The sequence below is a fragment of the Monodon monoceros genome, unplaced genomic scaffold (assembly GCF_005190385.1).
Source record: "Monodon monoceros isolate NGI ecotype Baffin Bay Population unplaced genomic scaffold, NGI_Narwhal_1 Super_Scaffold_21, whole genome shotgun sequence".
NCBI classification, from domain to species: Eukaryota; Metazoa; Chordata; class Mammalia; order Artiodactyla; family Monodontidae; genus Monodon; species Monodon monoceros.
Genome location: NW_021703778.1, coordinates 120086543 through 120114517, shown reverse-complemented (window position 1 = coordinate 120114517; position 27975 = coordinate 120086543). Strand labels below are relative to the sequence as shown.

Below are 27975 nucleotides of genomic sequence, written 5' to 3'. Positions count from 1 at the left end.
CCCACCCCCACTGAAACTATGCTAATCCTTTGTAGTACAGAGAAAGGAATAAATATGCGGATGACTGCTTCATACAGCTAGCAAAAATTCACTCCTTAACTGTTGATCCAGTTCCTTCTCAATCCTTCATTTTATCAAAAGTCATCCTATTTCTCGCGAATTAGGCATACTGCTTGTTGTCTTTGCTAGACCTCTTCAGTATTCTGGAGTCCTGGGGCTACAGCACCTGCTATATACTTTTTTACTCTGAAATTTAAAAGATCCCTAAAAGTATATCTAACTTTGAATTATTTATTAGGCTTCTTTAGTCTTAGGTCTTATCATCTCTCTACCCCCACTCCTTCCTTTCACTTATAGTACTGTTTTTCAGGAATTTGAGTCAAATTGTGAGTATTATTGGTAAAGTATTTGAGAATACAAATGTAAAAGACTAAAGTTTGATAATTTACATGCCAGCTGTGTCCAAAGGAAAATCATTCAACGAACATTTTTAAAGCATCTTCCATGAACTTTGATCTATGTTAGCTGTTAGGAACTTAGAGATGAATAAAATGAGATGCTTTTCCTTGAGAAGCTCAGTTTAGGGGAAGATATTACTGTATTCTGTTTTGGACGTATCATTTTTCCAGTGTGATTCATTAGATCATTGTTTTGTGAAACTATTAAGACAGTGAGTGTCTTCTTGTCACATACATTATTTTGAGTGGTGGTATTTGATGCTGTTATTGTTTGTATTATCATTATCATTACACTTTCCATGAGAAAAACCACTGAAATATAAAAAAACCCACATCTAACATTAAACAACTGAGGTTATGCAAAGGTGCCAACCAATGATAATTTAAGATGATATAATTGTGTGTGTGTATTTTAATGATTTACCTAATGTTTTGTATATTTAGTTCTGTAATCTATGTATTATAGTATTGCTCTTAAAGTACTTTATATATCTCTGTTATTATACTTAACAGTATATTGTAAATGATTATAATATCAGCCTTCCTCACCATACTGTAATAATCTCAAGAGCAAGGAGTACCATCCATTGTGCATCTTCAAGTACAGACTTCTATGAACTTAATACCATAATTTAGTTTTGTGTAAGTGTGGATTTTCAGAGTAATTTCATTGAAATCCTGCCTACCAGAATTTAAAGAACCTTTTCTCTACACATTAGCAAGTTTAAAATTTCATATTGAGTTAAATCCATCAGCTTAATAGCACTTATTCCTATCTTATTTCTTCTAGTTGAAAAGAAATGAAAGTGAGGAACATTTATAAGTGTTTAAAGAAGTAGAGAGGAAACAATACTAACACTACTAACTTCATACAGCTTAGGTTGAAGTATCCAGAATGGTCTGAATCTTTATTCAAATTATTTAATAAAATGAATAAAAATATTCAGAATAAAAAGGTTTTGTTCAAAATTAGAAAGTTCAAAATTTTCACATTTCCAGTTGAACATTTGAATCATGTTTATATGAGGAATTAGAAGAAAACTTTTCCTTCATAATATGAAGATACATGATTCCATTGAGAAATCATGTAGAAACTTTCCTGATTACTTTTGTCTAGTGCCACTTCTCCATGAACTATAATTTAGAGGCTTCTTTTTTCCCCAGCATTCAGTATTACCCATCAGTCTTTCATTTTGTCATTCATCTTGTAAAATGGCACATAATATGTGTAGGTTGTTGGAGTACTTCACTACGATGATTGGTGTGATGATTTACAATTTGTATATATTTATAATTGTATAATTTAAAGCTAAAATTAGTTTGGCTTCTGGTTTCCTAAGTTTCAAATTGGAGAGTTTCTCTCATTTTAATTTGCTTTCTTTAACCAGTGACACAGTATAATAAAGATTCCCAAGTTCTGCTTTGGTTGTTAGCCCATGATGCTTCATGGAGTTTTGGGGGATTCAGCAAAAATGTATCTCTGTGACCACCGCTGGGGATGCATATGGGGCCATGCAGATGGAGTTCCATGTTTTCCTAACTCTCCTAAACTAGGATAGCTTCTGTTCCATATATTACATACCTAGTAAGGTTTTAGCAACCCTAGTGGTTTTCCTTATGTCTTCTTAATATTTTACTTCCAAATTTAACAAATATTTAGCATCTCCGATGTATGTGAAAGACTGTACTAACTCCAGCAAAAAAAAATCAAAAATGAAGACGAAATTCTTACCATTAAGAATTTTTTTCAGTTGAAAGATAAGTATGTTAATTATAATGCAGGGCACATTGTCAAACATGGTATTATTTGAAAGTATTCTGGAAATTTGAAGGAGAGTTTTCATTCAGTTGAGGGAATCAAGACAAAGTTTGTGGATAGGTGGGTTAGAAAACAGAAATAAAGAAGGTTATAGAAGAGAATTGAAGCAGGTGGTAAGTGAAGGAAACTTTCCAAGTAGAGTGAATGACATTAATGAAAGTTGAGAAGCAGTGGATTAACAGACATAAAATACCATTCAGATTTGGGTACAGTGAGTGATAGAGCTATATTGAAGACCAGGCAGAGGAACTGTGTACACTAAGTAGACTGTGAGACGTCATGGACAGATTGGTATAAAAATTAGTATATGTTTACAATTGAAGGGGCAGTGATCTGAACAGACCAGTGCTTCAGGAAGATTAATTTGGCGATAGTGTTTAAAATGGAGTTTGTGGGGAAAGAAACAGTATATTTTGTTTGGGAAATATTTTTTCTATATTTTGTTTGTAGCTAATTTGAAATTTTGATCTTTGGTTTTGTCTTATGAAATTAAAGAGAGAACTGAAGAATCCAAAGTATCCGTTGATATTCTAACATCAAGGGAACAGTTTTTCTCAGACGAAGAAAGAAAATATATGGCTGTTAATCAGAAGAAACCTTATATTTTAGTAACACCACTCAAATCTAAAAAAATTATAGAGCAAAAATGCATGAATTATAATCTGTCCTTTGGCACCATTAAAGCAGTAACAGATTTTGCAGCGCGAAAGCATCAGAAAGAAAGTAAATCAAACTTAAATGAACCTACAAGTCCGATCAGCAAACCCACAAAGACTTTAGAAAGTACATTTGAGTATAGTGTGGGTCATAAAAATAAAAACAAGGAAGATTGTAGTGAATGTGATTTACTCACTGTCAACCAGAAAATAAAAATACCTAGTCCTAAAAAGGAACAAACAGTCACCTCTGACTTTAAGAAAAATACAAGGTTATCAAAATTGAAGAAAACTGAAAATCAAGTAACTGTGTCATTTTACAAGCATCAGTCCTCATCAGATTTGTCTAATGAAGAGAGTGAAAAAGGAAAGGAATTTAGAAGGAAAGCTGGGGTTGTTAAGAAAACCAGAGCAAGAAATACCAAAGAAATAGTGGTTCACTTGAGAAAAAGCACAAGGAAAACAAGGACAATCCCAGTGATGTCTGAATCTGAAACTGAAGAGAGTGAAAATGAACTTCATATGAAACAAAAGAAAGCTAGATGTTCTGCTAAAGAAAATCTTCAGAAATCTGATATTAGCAATGAGCTTCCAGCTATTGAGACAATGGGATCTGGCAAGACAAACAGGTATTCCTTAGCATGTTTACCTGGTTTAATTCAGGATGAGGAATGGAATAAGAAAGAATTACAGAAACTTCGTTGGTAAGTAGTCAGATTTGACTCTGAAATATCTAGAGGGGCCACAAAACAGTTTACAACATAAAAACTCCAATAATGGGCTGATTTAATGACTTCTGTTTGTTAATATGGAAGATGTCATCCAAAAACAGATGGAGAGAAATTGAAATTTATATAGGGAGTAGAGGGAGAGTACAGATAACTTCTAACTAGGTTCTTTATGGCCATCTATAGCCTGCATGTGAGGAAAGTGAGTGACCCTCTTTTCTTTTCATTCCCATTTAATATTTCAAGAGAGTCCCCTCCCCCTCCCCCCTAAAAAAGGGTAACTATGTGAGGGGACAGATGTGTTCATTAATTTGATTGTGGTAATCATTTCACAATGTATATGTATGTCAAATGATCACATGTACACTTTAAATATATACAGGTTTTTTTGTCAATTATACCTCAGTAAAGCAGGGGTAAACCATTTCAACACAGACAAATGCAGCTCTCTCACTTAGCTTCACATTTTAAGGAATATTTTATAAGTAAATTTACTATTATAAAACCTTAAATTTGAATCCAAATTTGTAGATTATTTAGTACAGTCTTTTCCCCCTCATTTATAGAAGAGAAATTAGTCTCAAAAATTCAGTGATTTGTCCAAGGTTTCTTAATTAGTGCTGCTTGATAAATCAGGTATGATGAGAATTGGATTTAGCTACATAGACTTGAAAAGCAGTTTCAGTAGTGTGGTAGTTAGTATTGGAAGCCAGATCATAGTTGAGAGATGAAGAGTGAATGAGACAGTAAAGACAACCTAGATGGATGACACAATAAATTTGGCAATGATAGGGAACAGAAGAATGCATAGTCATAGAAGACAGTGTGAAGATAAGGGAACATGTATGTTTAGTTGCTTGCTTGCTTGTTTGTAAGGTGACTCATGCCAGGGTATAATGGTATGTTCTTGGAAATGATCTAGTAGAAAGAAAGGAAGATATGATTGATAAAAGAGGGAAGGATAACATAGAAACCCGCCACATTCAGTGTTCCATTCTCTTGTGTACCCCCAACTTTATAACATTTGGAATTCATTTTCAAATCTACCTTCTCTTCCTAAGGCATCTTTGTGCCACTGTACTCTTCCTTTCTCGATTTCCTAAATTTTCCTTCTCTATCTTATTTTCAGGCAGAGAAGGTTTTCTTATTCTTCAGACTTCTTGGTTTTGGCTGTTTGCTTTCTAGCAGTAGTGTATTCCTCAGTGATCTTTTCATTCCAAAGTTCTACTTTTCCTTTTTGCAAAGGGACTTCCAAATCTGTGCCTCTGGTCTTGAATTCTTGTACTTAGGTTTGTATTTCCCTTTGCCTGCTGGACATCTCTACATAAATCTCACCTACAGCTAACTTAATATGTCAAAAACCAAACTTATTTTCCCCTGCCTGTCCACTTTGCCTGACATTCCTGTTTCTGAATATGTAATTTTTCTAGTCAACTAGGTTTAAACTCTTTATTATTATTGATTTTTAATCTAATTTTTTAAATCTAATTTTTTTTAAAATTAAGAAGCTACCAGCTATACTTAGGCAATATTGTGGGTTCAATTCTGGACTACTGGAAGAAGGTGAATATCTCAACAAAGAAAGTCACATTAATTTTTTGGTTTCCTGGTGCATATGAAAATATGTTTACACTCTACTGTAGTCTCTTAAGTGTGCAATAGCATCATGTCAAAAACACCAGTGTATATACCTTAGTTAAAAAAAATAATTTATTGCTTAAAAATGCTAATCATTTGAGTCCTCAGCAAGTTGTAATCCTTTTGCTGTTGGAGGGTCTTGCCTTGATATTGATAGCATTTTACCCACAGTAGAACTTCTTTCAAAATTGGAGTCGGTCCTCTTAAACCCTGCTGCTGCTTTATCAGCTAAGTTTATGTAATATTCTAAATCCTTTGTTGTCATTTCAACAGTCTTCACAGCATCTTCACCAGGAGTAGATTTCATCTCATAAAATCACTTTCTTTGCTCATCCATAAGAAGCAGTTCCTCATAAGTTCAAGTTTTATCATGAGATTGTAGCAATTCAGCCACATCTTTAGGCTCCACTTCTAATTCTAGTTCTCGCTATTTCCACTACATCTGCAGTGACTTCTTCCACTGAAGTCTTTAACTCCTCCAAGTCATTCATGAGGGTTGGAATCAACTTCTTCCAAACTCCTGTGAATGTTGATATTTTAATAGACCTCTTCCCATGAATCACGAATATTCTTAATGGCATTTTAATGGTGAATCCTTTCCAGAAGGTTTTCAATTTACTTTGATCCATCAGAGGAATCACTATCTGTGGCAGCTCTAGCCTTAGGAAATATATTTCTTAAATAATAAGACTTGAAAATCAAAATTACTCCTTGATTCATAAGCTGCAGAATGGATGTTATGTTAGCAGGCTGAAAACAACATAAATCTTGTACATCTCCATCAGAGCTTTTGGGTGACCAGGTACACTGTAAATGAGCAGTAATATTTTGAAAAGAATCTTTCTTTCTGAACAGTAGCTCTACACAGTGGTCTTAAAATGATTCAGTAAACATTGTTGTAAGTAGATGTGCTGACCTCCAGGCTTTGTTCCATTTATAGAGCACAGGTAGAGGAGATTTAGCATAATCTACCTAAGGACCCTAGAATTTTCAGAATGGTAAATAAGCATTGGCTTCAACTTCAAGTCCCCTGCTACATGAGCCTGTATCAAGAGAGTCAGCCTGTCATTTGAAGCCAGCCATTGACTTTTCCTCCTTAGCCAGAAAAGTCATAGATGGCATCTTCTTCCAATAGAAGACTGTTTTGTCTGCATTGAAAATCTGTTGTGTAGTGTAGCCACCTTCATTGATGATCTTAGCTAGAGCTTCTGGATAACTTGCTGCAGCTTTTACATTAGCACTTGCTGCTTCACTTTGTACTTTTATGGAGACACTTCTTTCATTAAACCTCATGAGCCAACCTCTGCTAGCTTCAGACTTTTCATCTGAAGCTTCCTCACCTCTCTCACCCTTCATAGAATTAAAGAAAGTTAGGACCTTGCTCTAGATTAGACTTTGGCTTAAAAGAATCTTGTGACTGGTTTGATCTTCTATCCAGATCACTAAACTTTCTCCATATCAGCAATAAGGCTATTTGTTATCATTTGTGTGTTCACTAGAGTAGCACTTTTAATTTCCTTAAAGTACTTTTTCCTTTGGATTCACAACTTTACTGTTTGGCACAAGAGGCCTAGCTTTCAGCCTGTGTCAGCTCTTGACATGCCTTCCTCACTAAGCTTAATCATTTCTAGCTTTTGATTTAAAGTGAGAGACTTGCAACTCTTCCTTTCACTTGAACATTTAGAGGCCATGGTAGGCTTATTAATTGGCCTAATTTCAATACTCTTGCGTCCTCAGAGAATAAGGAGGCTCAAGGAGAGAGAGAGAGATGGGAATGGCTGGTCAGTGGAGCAGTCAGAACACACAACATTTATCAATTAAATTCACTGTCTTATATTTGCACAGTTCATGGCACCCCAAACAATACAAGAGTAGCATCATAGATCACGTAACAAATATAATAATGATGAAAAAGTGTGAAATATTGTGAGAATTACCAAATGTGACAGAGTCATGAAGTGAGCAAATGCTGTTGGAAATATGGCACCAATAGTCTTGCTTGACACAGGGTTGCCACAAACCTTCAGTCTGTAAAAAACACAGTAAAGCAAAGGGCAATAAAACAAGATATGCCTGTACAGCCTTTTTCTTAACACTACTCTTTTTTTCAGACCTTTAATGCCTTTTGCCTGAACTGTGTAAGTAGCCTTGTGTTTTTACTTTATTCTGTTCATCTGAGTAATCTGTTTTGTACAACTCCAGATTAGTCTTAATGTGTAGTTGTGGTTCTGACACATCAAAAACCTTCACTTGCATTCTTGCTCAAATTCAAATTATATAAAGATTTCTTCTGCCTTGCACTGAGAGTAATAGTTGACCTCAGTTATCCCTTCCAGCTGTATCCCCCATTATTTCCTTTAATAAAAGTTGTCAACCTTTGCTGTATGTTCAGATCATGCAAGGAGATTTTTAAGTGCCTGGACTACAGAAATGCCAGTTCCCAGTAAGATGAGTACGCATACTCCGCTCTGTTTCTTATATGCAGCTGTAACACCTGGACAGAATTCTTGGAACAGCTTTTTGTTGACTCAGGAAGATAAATAATAACAGGTTGATTGAGGGAGACTAGAATTTTAAGAACCACCAAACTGGAAGTGAATTTCCAGTTTTTCCTCTAGATATTCCCCCAAGCTAAACTCAAGGCCACCTAAAACCAGGAAGGGGGCATTGAGGCAAGACAAAGAGAGTTCAAAGAGAAGCCCTTCAGTTATGGCTTGAACAGGAAGGGGGATTACTAACACTCAGAAACAGTAGAGGAAATCTCTCAGTTGTTTCTTTTTCTTTTCTCCTTTCTCTTACAACCCAGTACCCATACAATGCAGCAGGAGCAAGCATCACAGCATCAGTTGGGGCCCACACATACCTAAAACTCTGAAAGTGCGGAACCTTCCTCTCCAGTTCGGGTAGAGGTCTCAAAAGGGTGGGGCAAACCATTTTGCAATTTTCTCTTTCTGTCCTCTGCTTGGCCCTGAGAAAGATACAATTTTATAAAGTGTGCAGCAGAGCTGGGTAACTAAAACCCCAGGTTTCTGCCAGAGAATCAAAAATGGGAACCCTAGGGAACCAAAGACTGCAGAGAGGGAGGACCTAGGGAAAGCAACCCTATAAAGTTGTTTATGAACTTTTAGGCTCACCCTTGAGTTGCCCATTTGTGGATCTGATCCTAAACAGCATACCCAAGACTTTGAGAACTGAACTAAATGGTAGACCACCATGCAGTTTCCAGGCCAGCCACCCAGTGTCCAACATGCAGTATATCCTAATAACACTGCAAAGCTTTAAAAATGGAACTGACACTGAAACTGCAACCACAGAAGACTGACTGGAATTTATAGCTCAGGTTACAGCCAGGTTGGTTGCCTGCTAAAACAAAAATATTAATATTCTCTATAAAATATATATAAGACCCAGAGTTTTGTCATTCAAAATGTCTAGGAAATAATCCAAAATTACTTAGCATACAAAGAACCAGGAAAATTTCAACTCTTATGGAAAAAATAATAAACAGATGCGAATGCTGGGATTGACACAGATGTTGGAATTATCTGACAAGATTCTGAAGCAGGTATATAAAAATGCTTCAGGAACTAAAAGCAAACATTCTTGAACAGAAATTTATAATGTCTCAGCAAGAAATAGAAAATGTAAATAAGGATCAAATGGAAATTTTAGAACTGAAAAATAAGATAAAAACTCACTGGATAGGCTCAATAGCAGAATGAGATGAGAGAGCAAAGAGGCAGTCAGTATCAGGAATGGAGGAATAGGAAGACAGATGGCAACTCTGGGTAAATACAGTAGACTTCTCTTGAGTTCTTGTAAATGTTTAGCGGTTTAAGGCAAATATTGCATTGCATGATGGAGTTCTTCAGTGTTTATAAATGTGATACAGAAGACAAGTGAGGAAGAGGCTTATATGATGGTAAGATTTTACTTGAAGCAGTAAGATACTGATTCTAAGTTGACTGTTCAGTATGTATATAGTAAACCCCAGAGCAGCCACTAAAAAACTACACATACCTTCAAACATATAATAGATAAATTAAAATACTAAAAAAAAAAGGCAGAAAAAGGAAATAGAAAACAGGAGGAACAAAGAAAAACAATTACATTAATTATGTTAATAATATAAATTACATTAATTATGTTAATAATATAAATACCATTTAAAAGATTGTTAGAATGAATTTAAAAACATGATCCCACTGTGTTGTATAAAGGAAACTCACTTCAAATAGGACATAGGTAAGTTAAAAGTGAAAGGATAGATACATACCATGCAAATTCAATAAATAGCTGGAGTGGCTATACTAATACTAATCAAAGATTTCAGTATGAAGAAAATATTGAGAATAAAGACGGACATTACAAAATGATAGAAGTGCCATTTCACCAGGAAGACTTAACAATCCTAAATGTGTATGCACCTGAGAACAAAACCTCAAAATACATGAATCAAAATCTGACAAAACTAAAAGGAAAGTACTGAACTGAAAAGAGTCAAATCCACAATCATAGTTGGAGACTTCAGTATTCTTCTCTTGGTAATTGATGGCAGTAGTAGACAGATAATTAGTAAGGGTATACAAGAACTGAATGAACAACACCATCAGCCAACTGTGCTAGCTGACATTTTGGAATAGTGTACCCAACAGGGAAAAAACACATTATTTCTAAGGATAGGTGGATTATTCACTAAGAAAGAACATTTACTAGGTCATAAAATAAATCTTAACGAATTGAGTATAACTGAAGTTATATAAAGGGTGTTCTCTGGCCATAACTGAATTAAACTACAAGTCCGTAAAAGAAAACAAAAAATTCCAAGTGGTTGAAAAATAAATAACACACCTATAAATAATCTATGGGTCAAAGAGGAAGTCTCAAGGGAAGATATTCTGAACTGAACAACAAAGAAAATATATCAAAATTTGCAGTGTGAGCCCAGAAGTTCATAAACAATGTTACAGTTTGGTTTTACGTAGCTCATTTCTCTGCCTGATTTTCATGATACTTTCTTCATAAATGAAATTGTGGTATGATCTTATAGTGATTGGACTACTGAGTAATAAAAAGGAAGAACTATTGATACTTGTAACCACTTGAATGAATTTCAGAGGTATTATGCTGAGTGAAAAATGCCAGCCCAAAAGGTTACATACTATATGATTCCATTTATGTCATGTTCTGGAGAAGACAGAACTAAAAAGAAAGAAAATGGATCAGGGATTTCCAGTGGTTATAGTGGTGGACCACAGAGGGGTAGCACTGGGAGTTTTTTTTCAGTCTGATGGAACTGTTCCATCTGTTGTGTTATATATCTGTTAAGATTCATAGAACCATACCCAAAAAGACAATTTTACTTAAACTGTTTAAAAAGTGCCTAGACTGCATACTATTAAAATATTCAGATATGGCAGGTTTGGGTTTGGGTTTTATGCTTCTCTAGTTTTTTACAGCCTTGACCTGCAGCTATTTCTTTGAAATTTCCTGTTCTATAAATATGAACTATTTATCATTCCCTAACCATATGTAGTTCTTCCTTGTCTTCATTTCTTTGCCAATATTATGGCCTTATTTTCACCTGTTATATTTTTATCCATCCTTCAAATTTTATCTCACATGTCACCTCCTCCCTGTAACATTCCTTGTTATCACCTATTCCTACTTTCCACTCAGATGTAATGCCTCTTTCTTACAAACAACGTAAAGCAATTCTAATGCTGATTTCAAAGCAAAATAATCACATGAGGAGCTTTTGGAAAATGCAAAGGATTGCTGCTCCAGACCTACTGTATTGAAATCTTCAGGGATGGAGTCTATGAATCTGTTCGCTTATTTTACTTGCTTGCTTGCATTTTGCTATAAGCTCCTTAAGTGATTCTTGGTTGCAGCCCACTGTTTTGTACCCCCCCCATCATGCTTATAACCTAGTAGGGTAGACAGATACTTAGCAAATAATCCCTGTAAGAAGCTTATGACAGTATTTATCAGGGAAATCTGACTTAGTTTAGGCAGATACTAGAACTAAGATTTGAAGGTTAAATAAGAAGTATTTAGGCCAAAGATTCATGATAAGTACGTTTTAAAGTAAAACAGTGTATGTAAAAGTAGAAAGTAAGAGAGCATATTTAAAAATACTAAAGGCCAAAATGACTGGCATACAGAAAGTGAGGGAAGAGCTGTAGAGGATGAGAATAGACAGGCAAGGAAGAACATAGATCATATTTAGGTTTTTATGCTTAAAAATGACGAAGTGATTTTTAAGTAGGACTGGAGTGATATGATTACATTTGCCTTTTTAAATTATCTGGGATTAACTAGAGAAGATGTGTTCATTACAGACTAATTTCTTATTAAGTGCATTAAGTATTTTTATTATGACAAAATAGTCCTTTTAGGCAATCCTAGACTTGAATGTTAGCTATGTACACAGATAGGGAAGCTTGAGCCCCCTCCCTATAGTTCTCTGCTTTAGAACAAATGTGGAATGATTAGTTATGCAAGAGTAGAACATTTGTTAAGTGTTCAATGCCCATAAGTATTTGTTCTCCTTTTATGCATCGAGTGGTATTCTGTAGTTAGATCATATCTGTTCACAAAAGTTGATTCTTAAATTTTCATGAATTTTACAAATTAAATGTTTCATGATCATTATTAAAAATTAAATTATATAAACTAAAGGTTAAATAAATTTATTAGAAACAAACTAAAACTCTAAACTCATCACTTCCTAATTATTTTACTATATTTTATTATCTGTGCTCTTGAGGTTCTTTACATCTGTCATATCTGTGTAGTGGAAATTCTTTATAATTGTGTGCTGTTGCACATTTCTTACTCCATGTTGGTAACTTGAAATCATCCACGATAGGAGTATTTACAACATCGAAATTGACAAACACTACAAATTGGGGCTTTTTAACCCCAGAGAACTAGTTGTAAAAAATTTACCAGCATAACACTGCATAGGTTAACTGGTGAGTTAAATAGATCTTTTCTGGCAGAACTATCAGCCTAACCACAATATATAATATCTCTTGGAGGGGGAGGGCAGTAATATGTATACCAGGTTCTAAATACAGTAAGTCCCCTACATCTGAACCTTCAAGTTGTGAACTTCTGAAGATGCGAACATGTGTTCACATGTCCAGTCACATAAGTTAGTTCACATGTCTAGTGTATACTGTCACGTGTGTGCATCCTTTACAAGTAGTTGTGCTTTTGTGTGCTTTACTGTACAATATTGTATCGAGTACAGTAGTACAGTATCTTTATTTCAAGCCCAGGATGTCCGGATGCAAGCATAAAAGCAGTGGTGATGTAGCTGGTACTACTGTACTTTTCAAGGTACTTTAGTGTAAGAGTAAAAATGTTTTTATTTTTTGTGTTTGTTTTTAATGTATTATTTGTGTGAAAAGTAATATAAGCGTATTACAGTATAGCACTATATAGCCAATTGTGTTAGTTGGATACCTAGGCTAACTTTGTTGGACTTACCGACAAATTGGACTTAAAAATGCAGTCTCGGAACGAAATTCATTCATATGTAGGGGACTTACTGTAATCATTTGCAATGAGATTTTAGAATGAAACTCGTTTGTTAAATTGGGGAACTACCTTATATTGACTTAGTTTTTTTCTATTTCAATTTTCATTTCCCTCAGTTAAGTATTATATCTAAAATATTGTGTTCTATAAATTATAATAGAATGAAAGCAAGCGTAACACTTTTTAATAAGAGTTTGTAACATGGAATATATAGAAACTAGGAGCTTGTCTTCCAATATAGTTAGCACCAGTAAGATTTGTGCAGCAGTGTACAAAAGTTAGTCATGCTAGAGTCCCCCCAAAGATCTAATCACTGATTAGTTGGACTTAGGAAAAAAATGTTGAAAGATTGGGCATGGTTTTTCAGGTTTAATAGACTACAACAAAATAGAAGGCATCTACTAGATATGTACACTTACATCTTTGTATTTTAAGCATTAGAGTAGGTTATTCAGTGGAGAGAATACTATCTTCTTCCTAAATAGTTATCTAGAATGAGTTTGATAAAATTCCTTCAGCTCAGTAATTCTCCTTGATTTAGTAGTATGCCTTCAGAAGGTTATTTTTTTATTGAGTTGAATTGCTTGTTCTTTAACTGTTTTTGGTCTTCGATAGTGCTTTTGCATCTCTTCCAAAGCACAAACCTGGTTTCTGGTCAGAGGTGGCTATGGCTGTAGGTTCTCGATCTGCTCATGAATGCCAGAGGAAATACATGGAAGATCCCCGAGGAAAAAGATCTCAGAAACATGTCACCAAGAAAAAGCCAGTCAACCCCAAAGGTAACCTTTGTAGGAAATAGTTTTTTCCTAGTTCTCAGTATCGATTTCTTTTTTTGAATTTTATTTATTTTTTTATACAGCAGGTTCTTATTAGTCATCCATTTTATACACATCAGTGTATACATGTCAATCCCAATCTCCCAATTCATCACACCACCACCCCCACCTGACACTGCTTTCCCCCCTTGGTGTCCATACGTTTGTTCTCTACATCTGTGTCTCAATTTCTGCCCTGCAAACCGGTTCATCTATACCATTTTTCTAGGTTACACATACATGTGTTAATATGCGATATTTGTTTTTCTCTTTCTGACTTACTTCACTCTGTATGACAGTCTGTAGATTCATCCACGTCTCTACAAATGACCCAATTTCATTCCTTTTTATGGCTGAGTAATATTCCATTGTATATATGTACCACATCTTCATTAATCATTTGTCTGTCGAGGGGCATTTAGGTTGCTTCCATGACCTGGCTATTGTAAATAGTGCTGCAGTGAACATTGGGATGCATGTGTCTTTTTGAATTATGGTTTCCTCTGGGTAACCCAGTAGTGGGATTGCTGGGTCATGTGGTAATTCTATTTTTCATTTTTTAAAATTTTTTAAGGAACCTCCATACTGTTCTCCATAGTGGCTGTGTCAATTTACATTCCTACCAACAGTGCAAGAGGGTTCCCTTTTCTCCACACCCTCTCCAGCATTTGTTTGTAGATTTTCTGATGATGACCATTTTAACTGGTGTGAGGTAATAACTCATTGTAGTTTTGATTTGCATTTCTCTAATAATTAGTGATGTTGAGGAGCTTTTCATGTGCTTCTTGGCCATCTGTATGTCTTCTTTGGAGAAATGTCTATTTAGGTCTTCTGCCCATTTTTGGATTGGGTTGTTTGTTTCTTTAATATTGAGCTGCATGAGCTGTTTATATATTTTGGGGATTAATCCTTTGTCCGTTGGTTCGTTTGCAAATATATTTCCCATTCTGAGGGTTCTCTTTTCGTCTTGTTTGTAGTTTCCTTTACTTTGCAAAAGCTTTTAAGTTTCATTAGGTCCCATTTGTTTATTTTTGTTTTTATTTCCATTACTCTAAGAGGTGGATCAAAAACATCTTGCTGTGATTTATGTCAGAGAGTGTTCTTCCTATGTTTTCCTCTGAGAGTTTTATAGTGTCTGGTCTTACATTTAGGTCTTTAATCTATTTTGAGTTTATTTTTATGTATGGTGTTAGGTAGTGTTCTAATTTCATTCTTTTACATGTAGCTGTCCAGTTTTCCCAGCACCACTTATTGAAGAGGCTGTCTTTTCTCCATTGTATATCCTTTACCTCCTTTGTCATAGATTAGTTGACCATAGCTGCGTGGGTTTATCTCTGTGCTTTCTGTCCTGTTCCATTGATCTACATTTCTGTTTTTGTGCTAGTACCATATTGTCTTGATTACTGTAGCTTTGTAGTATAGTCTGAAGTCAGGGAGTCTGATTCCTCCAGCTCCGTTTTTTCCCCTCAAGACTGCTTTGGCTATTGGGGGTCTTGTGCCTCCATACAAATTTTAAGATTTTTTTGTTGTAGTTCTGTGAAAAATGCCATTGGTAATTTGATAGGCATTGCATTGAATCTGTAGATTGCTTTGGGTAGTTAAGTCATTTTCACAATATTGATTCTTCCAATCCAAGAACATGCTATATCTCTCCATCTGTTTGTATCATCTTTAATTTATTTCATCAGTGTCTTATACTTTTCTGCATACAGGCCTTTTGTCTCCCTAACTAGGTTTATTCCTCGGTATTTTATTCTTTTTGTTGCAGTGGTAAATGGGAGTGTTTCCTTAATTTCTCTTTCAGATTTTTCATCATTAGTGTACGGGAATGCAAGAGATTTCTGTGTATTAATTTTGTATCCTGCAACTTTACCAAATTCATTGATTAGCTCTAGTAGTTTTCTGGTGGCATCTTTAGGATTCTCTATGTATAGGATCATGTCATCTGCAAACAGTGACAGTTTTACTTCTTCTTTTCCAATTTGTATTCCTTTTATTTCTTTTTCTTCTCTGATGGCCGTGGCTAGGACTTCCAAAACTATGTTGAATAATAGTGGCGAGAGTGGACATCCTTGTCTTGTTCCTGATCTTAGAGGAAATGCTTTCAGTTTTTCACCATTGAGAATGATGTTTGCTGTGGGTTTGTCACATAGCCTTTATTATGTTGAGGTAGGTTCCCTCTATGCCCACTTTCTGGAAAGTTTTTATCATAAATTGGTGTTGAATTTTGTCAAAAGCTTTTTTTCTGCATCTATTGAAATGATCATATGGTTTTTATTCTTCAGTTTGTTAGTATGGTGTATCACATTGATTTGCGTATATTGAAGAATCCTTGCATCCCTGGGATAAATCCCACTTGATCATGGTGTATGATCCTTTTAATGTGTTGTTGGATCCTGTTTGCTAGTATTTTGTTGAGGACTTTTGCATTTATATTCATCAGTGATATTGGTCTGTAATTTTCTTATTTTGTAGTATCTTTGTCTGGTTTTGGTATCAGGGTGATGGTGGCCTCATAGAATGAGTTTGGGAGTGTTCCTCCCTCTGCAATTTTTTGGAAGAGTCTGAGAAGGATGGGTGTTAGCTCTTCTCTAAATGTTTGATAGAATTCACCTGTGAAGCCATCTGGTCCTGGACTTTTGTTTGTTGGAAGATTTTTAATCACAGTTTCAATTTCATTACTTGTGATTGGTCTGTTCATATTTTCTGTTTCTTCCTGGTTTAGTCTTAGAAGGTTATACCTTTCTAAGAATTTGTCCATTTCTTCCAGGTGGTCCATTTTATTGACATAGAGTTGCTTGTAGTAGTCTCTTAGGATGCTTTATATTTCTGCAGTGTCTGTTGTAACTTCTCCTTTTTCATTTCTAGTTTTATTGATTTGAGTCCTCTCCTTTTTCTTGATGAGTCCGGCTAATGGTTTATCAATTTTGTTTATCTTCTCAAAGAACCAGCTTTTAGAGTTATTGATCTTTGTTGTTTTCTTTGTTTCTATTTCATTTATTTCTGCTCTGATCTTTATGATTTCTTTCCTTCTGCTAACTTTGGGTTTTGTTTGTTCTTCTTTCTCTAGTTCCTTTAGGTGTAAGGTTAGATTGTTTGAGATTTTTCTTGTTTCTTCAGGTAGGCTTGTATAGCTATAAATAAAACTTCCCTCTTAGAACTGCTTTTGCTGCATCCCATAGGTTTTGGATCATTGTGTTTTCATTATCATTTGTCTCTAGGTATTTTTTGATTTCCTCTTTGATTTCTTCAGTGATCTCTTGGTTATTTAGTAACGTATTGTTTAGTCTCATCATGTGTTTGTGTTTTTTACGTTTTTTTCCCTGTAATTGATTTCTAATCTCGTAGCATTGTGGTCAGAAAAGATGCTTGATATGAGTTCAATTTTCTTAAATTTACTGAGGCTTGATTTGTGACCCAAAATGTGATCTATCCTGGAGAATGTTCCGTGCACACTTGAGAAGAAAGTGTAACCTGCTTTTGGATGGAATGTCCTATAAATGTCAATTAAATCTGTCTGGTCTATTGTGTTTTAAAGTTTGTATTTCCTTATTAATTTTCTGTTTGGATGATCTGTCCATTGGTGTAAGTGAGGTGTTAACATCCCCCACTATTATTTTGTTACTGTCGATTTCCTCTTTGAAAGCTGTTAGCAGTTGCCTTATGTATTGAGGTGCTCCTATGTTGGGTGCATATATATTTATAATTGTTATATCTTCTTCTTGGATTGATTCCTTGATCATTATGTAGTGTACTTCCTTGTCTCTTGTAACATTCTTTATTTTAAAGTCTGTTTTATCTGATATGAGTATTGCTACTTCAGCTTTCTTTTGATTTCCATTTGCATGGAATATCTTTTTCCATCCCCTCACTTTCAGTCTGAATGTGTCCCTTGGTCTGAAGTGGGTCTCTTGTAGACAGCATATATATGGGTCTTGTTTTTGTATCCATTCAGCAAGCCTGTGTCTTTTGGTTGGAGCATTTAATGCATTCATGTTTAAGGTAATTATTGATATGTATGTTCCTTTTACCATTTTCTTAATTGTTTTGGGTTTGTTTTTGTAGGTCCTTTTCTTCTCTTGTGTTTCCTGCCTAGAGAAGTTCCTTTAGCATTTTTTGTAGAGCTGGTTTGGTAGTGCTGAATTCTCTTAGCTTTGGCTTGTCTGTAAAGCTTTTGATTTCTCCATCAAATCTGAATGAGATCCTTGCCCGGTAGAGTAATCTTGGTTGTAGGTTCTTCCCTTTCATCACTTTAAGTATATCATGCCACTCCCTTCTGGCTTGTAGAGTTTCTGCTGAGAAATCAGCTGTTAACCTTATGGGAGTTCCCTTGTATGTTATTTGTAGTTTTTCCCTTGCTGTATTCAATTCTTCTTTGTCTTTAATTTTTGCCAATTTGATTACTTTGTGTCTCGGCGTGTTTCTCCTTGGGTTTATCCTGTATGGGACTCTCTCCACTTCCTGGACTTGGGTGGCTCTTTCCTTTCCCATGTTAGGGAAGTTTTCGACTGTAATCTCTTCAAATATTTTCTTGGGTCCTCTCTTTCTCTCTCCTCCTTCTGAGATCCCTATAATTCCAATGTTGTTGAGTTTAATGTTGTCCCACAGGTCTCTTAGGCTGTCTTCATTTTTCCTCATGCTTTTTTCTTTATTCTGTTCCATGACAGTGAATTCCACCATTCTGTCTGCCAGGTCACTTATCCGTTCTTCTGCCTCAGTTATTCTGCTATTGATTCCTTTTAGTGTATTTTTCATTTCAGTTATTGTGTTGTTCATCTCTGTTTGTTTGTTCTTTAATTCTTATAGATCTTTGTTAAACATTTCTTGCGTCTTCTACATCTTTGCCGCCATTCTTTTTCCGAGGTCCTGGATCATCTTCACTATCGTTTTTCTGAATTCTTTTTCTGGAAGGTTGCCTATCTCCACTTCATTTAGTTGTTTTTCTAAGGTTTTATCTTGTTCCTTCATCTGGTACATAGCCCTCTGCCTTTTCATCTTGTCTATCTGTGAATGTGGTTTTTGTTCCACAGGCTGCAGGATTGTAGTTCTTGCTTCTCCTGTCTGCCCTCTGGTGGATGAGGCTATCTAAAAGGCTTATGCAAGTTTCCTGATCAGTATCAATTTCTGATCACTCATTAGATGTATTTTCTATTTATCCATGTGTTTTATTATAGGTATTTTTTGTAGTTTTTAAAATTTTAAAGCTAGGAAGAACTCCAAGGATCATCTGTTTAATTTTTAAGTCTGACCTAGCTACTTACTTACATCAATAGTAGCCTTAGCAGCCTTGTGCTTTGAGTTTGTTCTAGGAAATCTGCAGTTGGATCCAGAGATTTCAATAACTGGATTATTGTTCTAAGGGTTTAAGTTAATTTGAGGCCACTTGGGTAGGGCCCCCTAGTAATTCATAAGAAAACTCAGAATAAATTTAGTTTTTATAGTCCCTAGTTGTACACACTCCTGGCCAGGGTTTCTGCCAGAGAAGTCCTATACCAGGCTTTAGGGAATATTCAGTATCCCTGTCCTAATTCAATAAGGTTTATATTTCAGCAAAATCAATAAGTTAGGTAGTCAGCGAGAGAAGTGTGAGAGGTAACCTTTCTCACAGGTAAAGAACCTTTTCAACCTCACGCTACCTAATCCTAATATAATTTCTTCCTGAGTAGTCTTGTAATCTAATCACATTGCGCAGATCCCAGTGTAGAAAGAATCATTTGTTATATTAGAAGCTTGGAAATATCAACAACAGAGACTGAGTTTATTTAATGTAAATACACAATTCAGAATTTGCAAAGGCTGTTCACTTTATAGAGCAGTTAGTATAAATGACTAAATCCTTATCAAAATGTTTTGCTGACTCTTAAGGCAAGATCAGTGATTCTGATAAGAAGCAAACTATTAAGATAACTGCCAAAGTGGGAACTCTTAAAAGGAAGCAGCAGATGAGGGATTTTCTGGAACAGTTGCCAAAAGATGACCATGATGATTTTTTCAGTACAACACCTTTGCAGCATCAAAGAGTACTGGTAAGCATCTTAAATGTATGAAATCATTGTTTTCTTTATACTGACTTTTATATCTTTCATTTTATGTATGGTTAGTGTTCATCCCTAATATTTAGGCCAAGGATTGATAGCCCTCACTGATATGCCAAAGTATAGTATAGTAAAGTATAGTGTAGTATAAGAAGCATTCTGATTCCATTCTCATCAGTGGCCAGAGTCTCCCCTTCAGTGGGGTTCAGAAGTAATGGTTGTAGAACCAAATAGAAAATCCAGAGATAGACCAAACATATATATTTAAAATTCATATGCAGTGAGGCAAACTTAAAAAGGGGGGGTGATAAGAAAAGATTATTACCTACTGCATAGTAAATTGGGAGGAGGGATTAAGTGACAGCATAAGATTGACAGATTTGAATGTGTACAAGAATTTTTGTAGTATGAAAAATCACAAAACTAAAAACTTCAGTGACTGGGATAAAATATTTGCAACAGATAAAGACAATAATATGTATAATATGAAGAACTCATTCAGATGTTACTGGAATAATAAAAAGTATCAAGCTCACAGGAAAAAAGTAGGCAAGAAAAATTTTAAAGGCTGAATGAACACTTAGGGGCATTTTAACTAGCTATCAAAGGAAAACAAAGTAAATTATATACCTTCTAAATTACAGAATCTTTTAAAAAATAAGTTAAAATATTCACTAACAAAAAGCAGTAGGCATGTTGATATAGTCATATGTCAGTGTATACATAATTGAATCTTATCTTTTGGAAAGCATATGAGAGCCATAAAGATTATATCTATTCATGGGAGTTTATCCTAAGAAATTCAAAAGAAGGCAAAAACCTTCACAAAGATACCCCTTGTACATTTATCTTCACAGCAAAAAGCTGAAAACAATCTGTATATCCAGTAAGGATGTACTTCATAAACACAGTTAAATATAGTGCAAATATTAAGTGCAAATCTGAGACTTTGTAGACTCTAAATATAAAATGTTAAGAATATTAAGATTAAAGTAATGCAAAAATGGATGTATATAGACAACTGGACTGTTAAGCATAAAAGCTGAGATTTGTTTTAGTGAGCTACACTTAAGGGTAATTTTTTCATCTACCCATTTCACAATGTGGTTAAATCATCTCCAATTTTAAAAGGCTACACGGTGCTTTAAGAATTTAGTAATAACATCATTATCTGGGCTCTCTTTTTGCCTACACAGGTTATGAAGGGAGGTATTTTAAGGGAGCCATCTGAGAATCATACTGTGTTCTTTGCACAAAAACCATGGTCCTTTAGGCATTGTACCCTTTGTATTATTCCCCCATCATTTCAGGTTCTATATTTGTTTTGGCCTAAATGCAACAGTAGCAACATTTTGAAAGCAATAGAAATAGAAAGCAGTGAATTAGTTCATTCTCTGTGGCAGAAGTCCACTGTTTCTAAGGTTTTAATATAAAGGTAAGTAAAATCTTAATTAAGGATTGAATTGCTGTTTATTGGAAATATATGCACACAAAAAGTTTAATACTGCTTGACTGTCTATTTAGTACCAAGCATAATAGTAAATCAATTACAGTTTTGTTTTGTTCTGTCTACACAGAGGTCAGCATACTTGGTGCATAGGCCAAATCTGGCATATCACCTTTTTTTGTAAACAATATTTTATTGTAACACAGACATGTTAGCTATGGCTGCTTTCCTGCTTCAGCAGCAGAGCTGAGTAGTTGGAATAGAGACTGTATGGACCACAAAACCCTAAAATATTTTCTGTCTGACTCTTTACAGAAAACATTTGCTGACCCTGGTCTACACAGTGCTAGAAATATGTGTCCATTATCTCTGTTTTACACAACAGAAACTAAGTTTTTTAGAGGCCAAGCCTCTGTTCTCTACCTACTAATATTTTTAGTTACTCAGTTGTGAAATTATAAGACAGAAAACAACTTATCATCCCCCCAAAAAAACAATTTGTGATAATGAGGAATTCCGTTTTTAGGAGTGCCTGTCAGTAATATATATTTGCTTTCTAGTTACCAAGTTTCCGGGACAGTCAAGAAGAGGATGATATTCTGCCAAATATGGACAGAAATCCAACAACTCCATCATCGGTTATCTTTCCACTGGCAAAAACTCCTCAGTGTCAGCATGTCAGTCCTGGCATGCTAGCCTCTATAAATAGGTAAGTATTTGTGCATATGATACTGTAATTCTCTGCATCAACTTTTAATATTCCATGAGTTGAAGAGAGTAGATGTCAGTAATGAAAGGAGTCATCATTATTTTTTAAAAATCATGAAAGAATAGTTCCTAGAAGTCAAGGATGGACAGTTTCCACAAGGAGGGATGTTATTCAATAGTGTCAGTACACAAGTGACACTTTACATTAGATTCCAAATGGGTCAAAGTTTTGCCTGTAAAGAATTAAACTATAAAATATACCTTAAAAACACCTTAGAGAATTATTTTATACCTCAGAAGAACCAGAAGCCACTAACAAAAAGTACGATAAAGTCAACCATACAGAAAATAAAACATTTTACCTGGTACCAACCACCATAAACAATCAAAAAACAAATGACAGTCTGAGAAAAGAATCTGTGGAACTCATCACAGGAAAAAGGCTAATTTCTCTGTTATAACACTCCTACAAATAAACAAGAAAAGGAAAGCCATTCTCATGCATTACTAGTGAGAAGGTAAATTAGTTCAGTCTCTGCAGGCAGTAATTTGTTGATATCTATCAAAATTATAAATGCATATGCTCTTTGACTTAGCAGTCCTACTTCGAGAACTGTGAATGTACAACTAATTCATTGCAGTATTGTTTATAATGACAAAAGACTGGAAACAAATGTCCATCAATTAGGGACTAATCAAATAAATTCTGATATATTATGTAGCCATAGACATTAATGAAGAAATTCTTTATGTACTTATGGTAAAATGTCCAAGATATATTAAATGCAAAAAGTTAGATGTGGTTAATTATGTGTTACAATTTGTGTAAATCGGGACTGTGTGTGTGTATATACTTGTGATTGCTTTTATGTGATTAAATATAAAACAATTGCTTTTATGTGATTTAAATATATTGCTTTTATGTGATTAAAATCACATAATTACTTTTATGTGATTAAATATCTCTGAAGGGATACATAAACAACTGAAAACATTGGTGATCCTTAGGGAGAATAACTAAGATAGCTTGGGACAAATAAGAGGAATACTTTTTTGAATTTCACACGATTTGAATATAAGCATTATTTTTTAATATAAATAAATAAAATTAAGAAAACATGGGTGGCCAACAGTCATATAACACAGAGAAAAAAACGGAAAATGGTAAAAATGAGGCCTGAAAATAGGCTATTCATTTGGCAATTAAGCAGGCCAGTGCTGATCTTAAGAGCAATTTCCATGGGGTGTGAGAGATAGAAGCCAGATGATCATGACTGAAAAAAAAAAAAGCACTTAGTACTCTCATGAAGCTTAGTGGAATTTTAATTTGCATTTATTCAGCAAAAACATAATTTTTCCCTAGCAATTCACAAATTATTTTTAATTTAGTATTTAGTGCAGGTGTAAGTATATTGAGCATATAATTTTTTTAATTTTTTAAAATTTATTTTATTAAAGTATAGTTGATTTACAATGTTAATTTCTACTGTACAGCAAAGTGATTCAGTTATACATATATATATTCTTTTTCACATTCTTTTCCATTATGGTTTATCACAGGATATTGAATATAGTTCCCGGTGCTATACAGTAAGACTTTGTTGTTTATCCATTCTATATATAATAGTTTGCATCTGCTAATCCCAAACTCCCAATCCATCTCTCCTGCACCCCCTCTCCCCTTTGGCAACCACAAGTCTGTTTTCTATGTCTGTGAGTCTGTTTCTGTTTGGTAGATAGGTTCATTTGTGTCATATTTTAGATTCCACATATAAGTGATATCATATGGTATTTGTCTTTCTCTTTCTGACTTAACTCCACTCTGTATGACAGTCTCTAGGTCCATCCATATTTCTGCAGATGGCATTATTTCATTCTTTTTCATGGCTGAGTAGTGTTCCATTGTGTATATGTACCATATCTTCATCATTCATCTGTTGATGGACATTTAGGTTACTTCCATGTCTTGGCTATTGTGAATAATACTGCAATGAACACAGGGGTGCATGTTATCTTTTTGAATTATAGTTTTGTCTGGATATATGCCCAGGAGTGGGATTGCTGGATCATATGGCAACTCTATTTTTAGTTTCTTGAGGAACCTCCATACTGTTCTCCATAGTGGCTGCACCAATTTACATTCCCACCAACAGTGCAAGAGGGTTCCCTTTTCTCCAAACCCTCTTCAGCGTTTATTGTTTGTAGATTTTTTGATGATGGCCATTCTGATTGGTGTGAGGTGATACCTCACTGTAGTTTTGATTTGCATTTCTTTAATAATTAGTGATGTTGAGCATCTTTTCATGTGTTTGTTGGCCATCTATATGTCTTCCTTGGAGAAATGTCTATTTAGGTCTTCTGCCCATTTTTCGATTGGGTTGTTTGTTTTTTTGTGGTTGAGTTGTATGAGCTGTTTGTATATTTTGGAAATTAAGCCCTTGTTGGCCACATCATTTGCAAATATTTTCTCCCAGTCTGTAGGCTGTCTTTTCATTTTGTTTATGGTTCCCTTTGCTCTACAAAAGCTTGTAAGTTTGATTAAGTCCCATTTATTTATTTTTGGCTTTTATTTCTATTGTTTTGGGAGACTGATCTAAGAAAACATTGGTATCATTTATGTCAATGTTTTTGCCTATGTTCTCTTCTAGGAGTTTTATGGTGTCATGTCTTATATTTAAGAGTTTAAGCCATATCGAGTTTACTTTTGTGTATGGTGTGAGGGTGTGTTCTAACTTCATTGATTTACATGTAGCTGTCCAACTTTCTCAACACCACTTGCTGAAGAGACTTTTTTCCATTGTATATTCTTGCCTCCTTTGTTGAAGATTAATTGACCAGAGGTGTGTGGGTTTATTTCTGGGAAGCATATAATTTTGGACACAGTTTTTGGTAAGCACTTTGGCCAAATCATTAGCTTTAAAATAGTCATCCCTTTGGCCCTTGAATTTTATTTCTGAGGAAATATGAGGTTTGGGCAAGTATGTATGCACATTTGTATGAACAGAGATGTTCACCACAAAACAATACTGAAAATTTGGAAATGACCTAAATGTCCAACAGTAAGGAAAGTCAAGAAATGAGGATTTGTTGGACTTCCCTGGTGGCGCAGTGGTTAAGAATCTGCCTACCAATGCAGGGGACACGGGTTCGAGCCCTGACCCGGGAAGATCCCACATGCTGTGGGGCAACTAAGCCTGTGTGCCACAACTACTGAGCCCATGCTCTAGAGCCCGCGAGCCACAACTACTGAAGCCTGTGCGCCTACAGCCCCTGCTCCGCAACAGGAGAAGCCACCGCAATGAGAAGCCCGTGCACCCCAACAAAAAGTACCCCGCTCACCACAACTAGAGAAAGCCGGCATGCAGCAACGAAGACCCAACGCAGCCAAAAATAAAAAAAATAAATTTTAAAAATAAAGAAATTAGGATTTGTCCATATAATAGAATAATATATAACAATTTAAAATGATGCCTTCAAGAATTTTTAATGACATAATGTTCAGTGGATAATTTTTAAAAGCTAAGAAATAAAACTACATACAGTATGATCCCAGTTTACATAACATGTATTCATAAGAGAAAGGAAATTTCTTGACCAAAAATATCACCAGCCATTATCTCTATATTGTAGAATTACACTGATACAGGTTGTCACGTTATTTTTTTATATGTATCACTTTTACAATTAAGGAAAATGGCTTTTTTTTTTCTTACAGAGCATATGGTGGGCTCATTTATACCAAGAATATATTTCCTAAAACTTCTTTATTTTTAAAATATGAGTTTCCTAGACCTCTTCAATCTCTTGACTTCACCAACTCTAGCAGTTAGTTTCCTTCTCATAACAATATTAAGTAACAAAACAGTTTTTTTTATTAATCCCCAAGTCTCTGGTTTGTTCAGGACAACAGACCCATGAGATGCTGATCCTGAGCCACTGGCTAGGCTTATTCACCTGCTATGCAGGAGAGTTTGTGGTTCACATTAATATCTTAATATGTCACACATTTACACATTTCTACACGTCATACCTTTAAGGTTGCTCCCAAATAGTCATAAAGGAAAGGATAGTCAATCATATAGGATCTTGAAGCCAAAAGAGAGAATTAGAATTGGTGTTCAGCTGGATTTACTGTCATAAGTAATTGTTGGGGAAATTGAGAACGACATTACATGTGGCTTCAGTTTTCATCTGTAAATTATGAGTCAAACTTATTTGCAAAGAATGAGAAGGGAGAGAAGTAAGGTAAAAAGAAATGAAAAAAAGTCTTAGTTGGTGTGGGGGATATAAGAAAGATGTAACTATGTAGAAATAAAAGGCTTATGAGCTGAACTGAAGACTAAACACAGTTGGAAGCCATAAATTAATTGAGGGCTTTCATCACCAGACTTATCCTTAAAATGATCAACTTTTAAGATTCAATCTGGAGAGGGAAGGAAGACATGAATAAGAGAAAGGAGTGAAAGGTATAACAAAAGCGAATCAAGGGACAAGAAGTCTGTGAGTTTTAGAAAAGACAGGCACCAAGATAGAGAGTGGAAAGAGCACAAATGGGACAAAAGACAATGGTTAAACCATCATTTCCCAAAACAGTCTTAGATTGAAGCATTTTGTCTATTTCCATTGGTACATGATTGCCTTTTTAAAAATGGAAAAGAAAATGTACTTTTAAAATATTGAAACATTTTAAATTCATTTTGTCAGTTGCTGTTCAACCTGTGGATAAAAGTATGGTAGTTAATGTTGACCTGTTATTTTATATTTAAACAGGGCTGACTGTGATAAATATGTTTTTCGTATGCAAAAAACCCATAAAAGTAAAGGTGGCACTGTCTGGGGCAATATCAAGAAAAAAACAGTAAGTATTTTTATTCACCATTCATTTATTCAACACATACCTATTGAACAACTATAATATATGGCAAATTGTTATAGTTATGTTATATAACAGTCCCTGCCTTCAAGTTGCTTACAGCCTAATACAAGTAAATTATGAGGCTATGAGTGAGGTAAGTACCTAAGTGCTGTAGGATTATGGATGGCAGCTCATAGACTGAAGCATTTGAGCAAGGTGAGAATTTTCATTTGAGGAGTCTGGCAGGGTGGAAAGAACACATATAGGTTAGAGACATTTCACACAAGACAAAAGCATATCTATTCAATGATTGGGGAATAATCCACACTAATTGAGTTGTGATTGTCATAGAATAAGAAATTTCATTAAATCCTCTGCAGGTTCAAAATGGTTTCAAATTTTTTCAGATTCAGCTACTTGATTTTATGTGTGTGTGTATGTCAATAACAGAAAAAATTTTAACTCAAAATCTAATTACAGAAAAAATTTTAACTCAGAATTGTCTTACAGTGATCTGTATCCCTTTGAGAAAAGATTAGGAGAATCCTCTTGAATTAATTTTTAAATTTTTAATTTCTGATTTTAATCTGAATAATTTATATCCAGATAAAACTATAAGTATTCTGGAAAAGCTAATTCACCTCAAATTTCCTCAAAGTAAATAGCCATTCTTAGAGAATGATAATTTATGGATGGAGGTAAAATGGGAGACTACCTTATTCCCTGAGGGTATATTCCTTCTGACCAGGTTATGGCCATCTTTCTCCCTCACCCACACTGAAATATTTATATTGCACACCTGCTATAGTTCCTCTCAGAGAGTCTCTAAACTTAACATTAGGATTACCTAATCAGACCTAATCTTTGTAGGCTTTATTTGTCCACAGGAAATGGTAGATACCTCTGGGATCCTTGGTTTAAAATCAGTCTGGAGACTAAATTCTTCAAAAGAAACCTCTACTCCATAACTGAAGGTGTGGGCAGACGCCCTCTCAGTGTTTCTCAGATTTTCTTTTTCCAGTCCACTCCTTACAAGAATTGAAATTTTGGTTTCATTTGTAGCCAGTGAGTATGTGAGGATAGAAAGAACAAAGGATTTAGTATTAAAACTTCTGATTTCAAGGTCTGACTCCATACCAGCTTTATGACAAGGCAAGCTACTTGAGCTTTCTAATCTCATTTTATTCATATGTGGTATGAAGTGGGGATCATGATGATATTGTATCATTTAGGATCTCTGTTGCCTTATTGATTTTCTGTCTCGA

The 27975-nt window shown here is 34.9% G+C and overlaps 1 protein-coding gene across 2 annotated transcripts in view; it reads left to right on the top strand.

Annotated features, from left to right (window-relative positions):
- MIS18BP1 (MIS18 binding protein 1) overlaps window positions 1-27975 on the top strand; it is a 60229-nt gene that overhangs the window by 27535 nt on the left and 4719 nt on the right. For both annotated transcript variants that reach the window (XM_029238826.1, XM_029238825.1), the window contains exons 9-13: window positions 2773-3637; window positions 13466-13629; window positions 19531-19691; window positions 21708-21856; window positions 26626-26713. In XM_029238826.1, coding sequence (XP_029094659.1) covers window positions 2773-3637; window positions 13466-13629; window positions 19531-19691; window positions 21708-21856; window positions 26626-26713 — 1427 coding nt within the window. The remainder of the gene's footprint in view (window positions 1-2772; window positions 3638-13465; window positions 13630-19530; window positions 19692-21707; window positions 21857-26625; window positions 26714-27975) is intronic.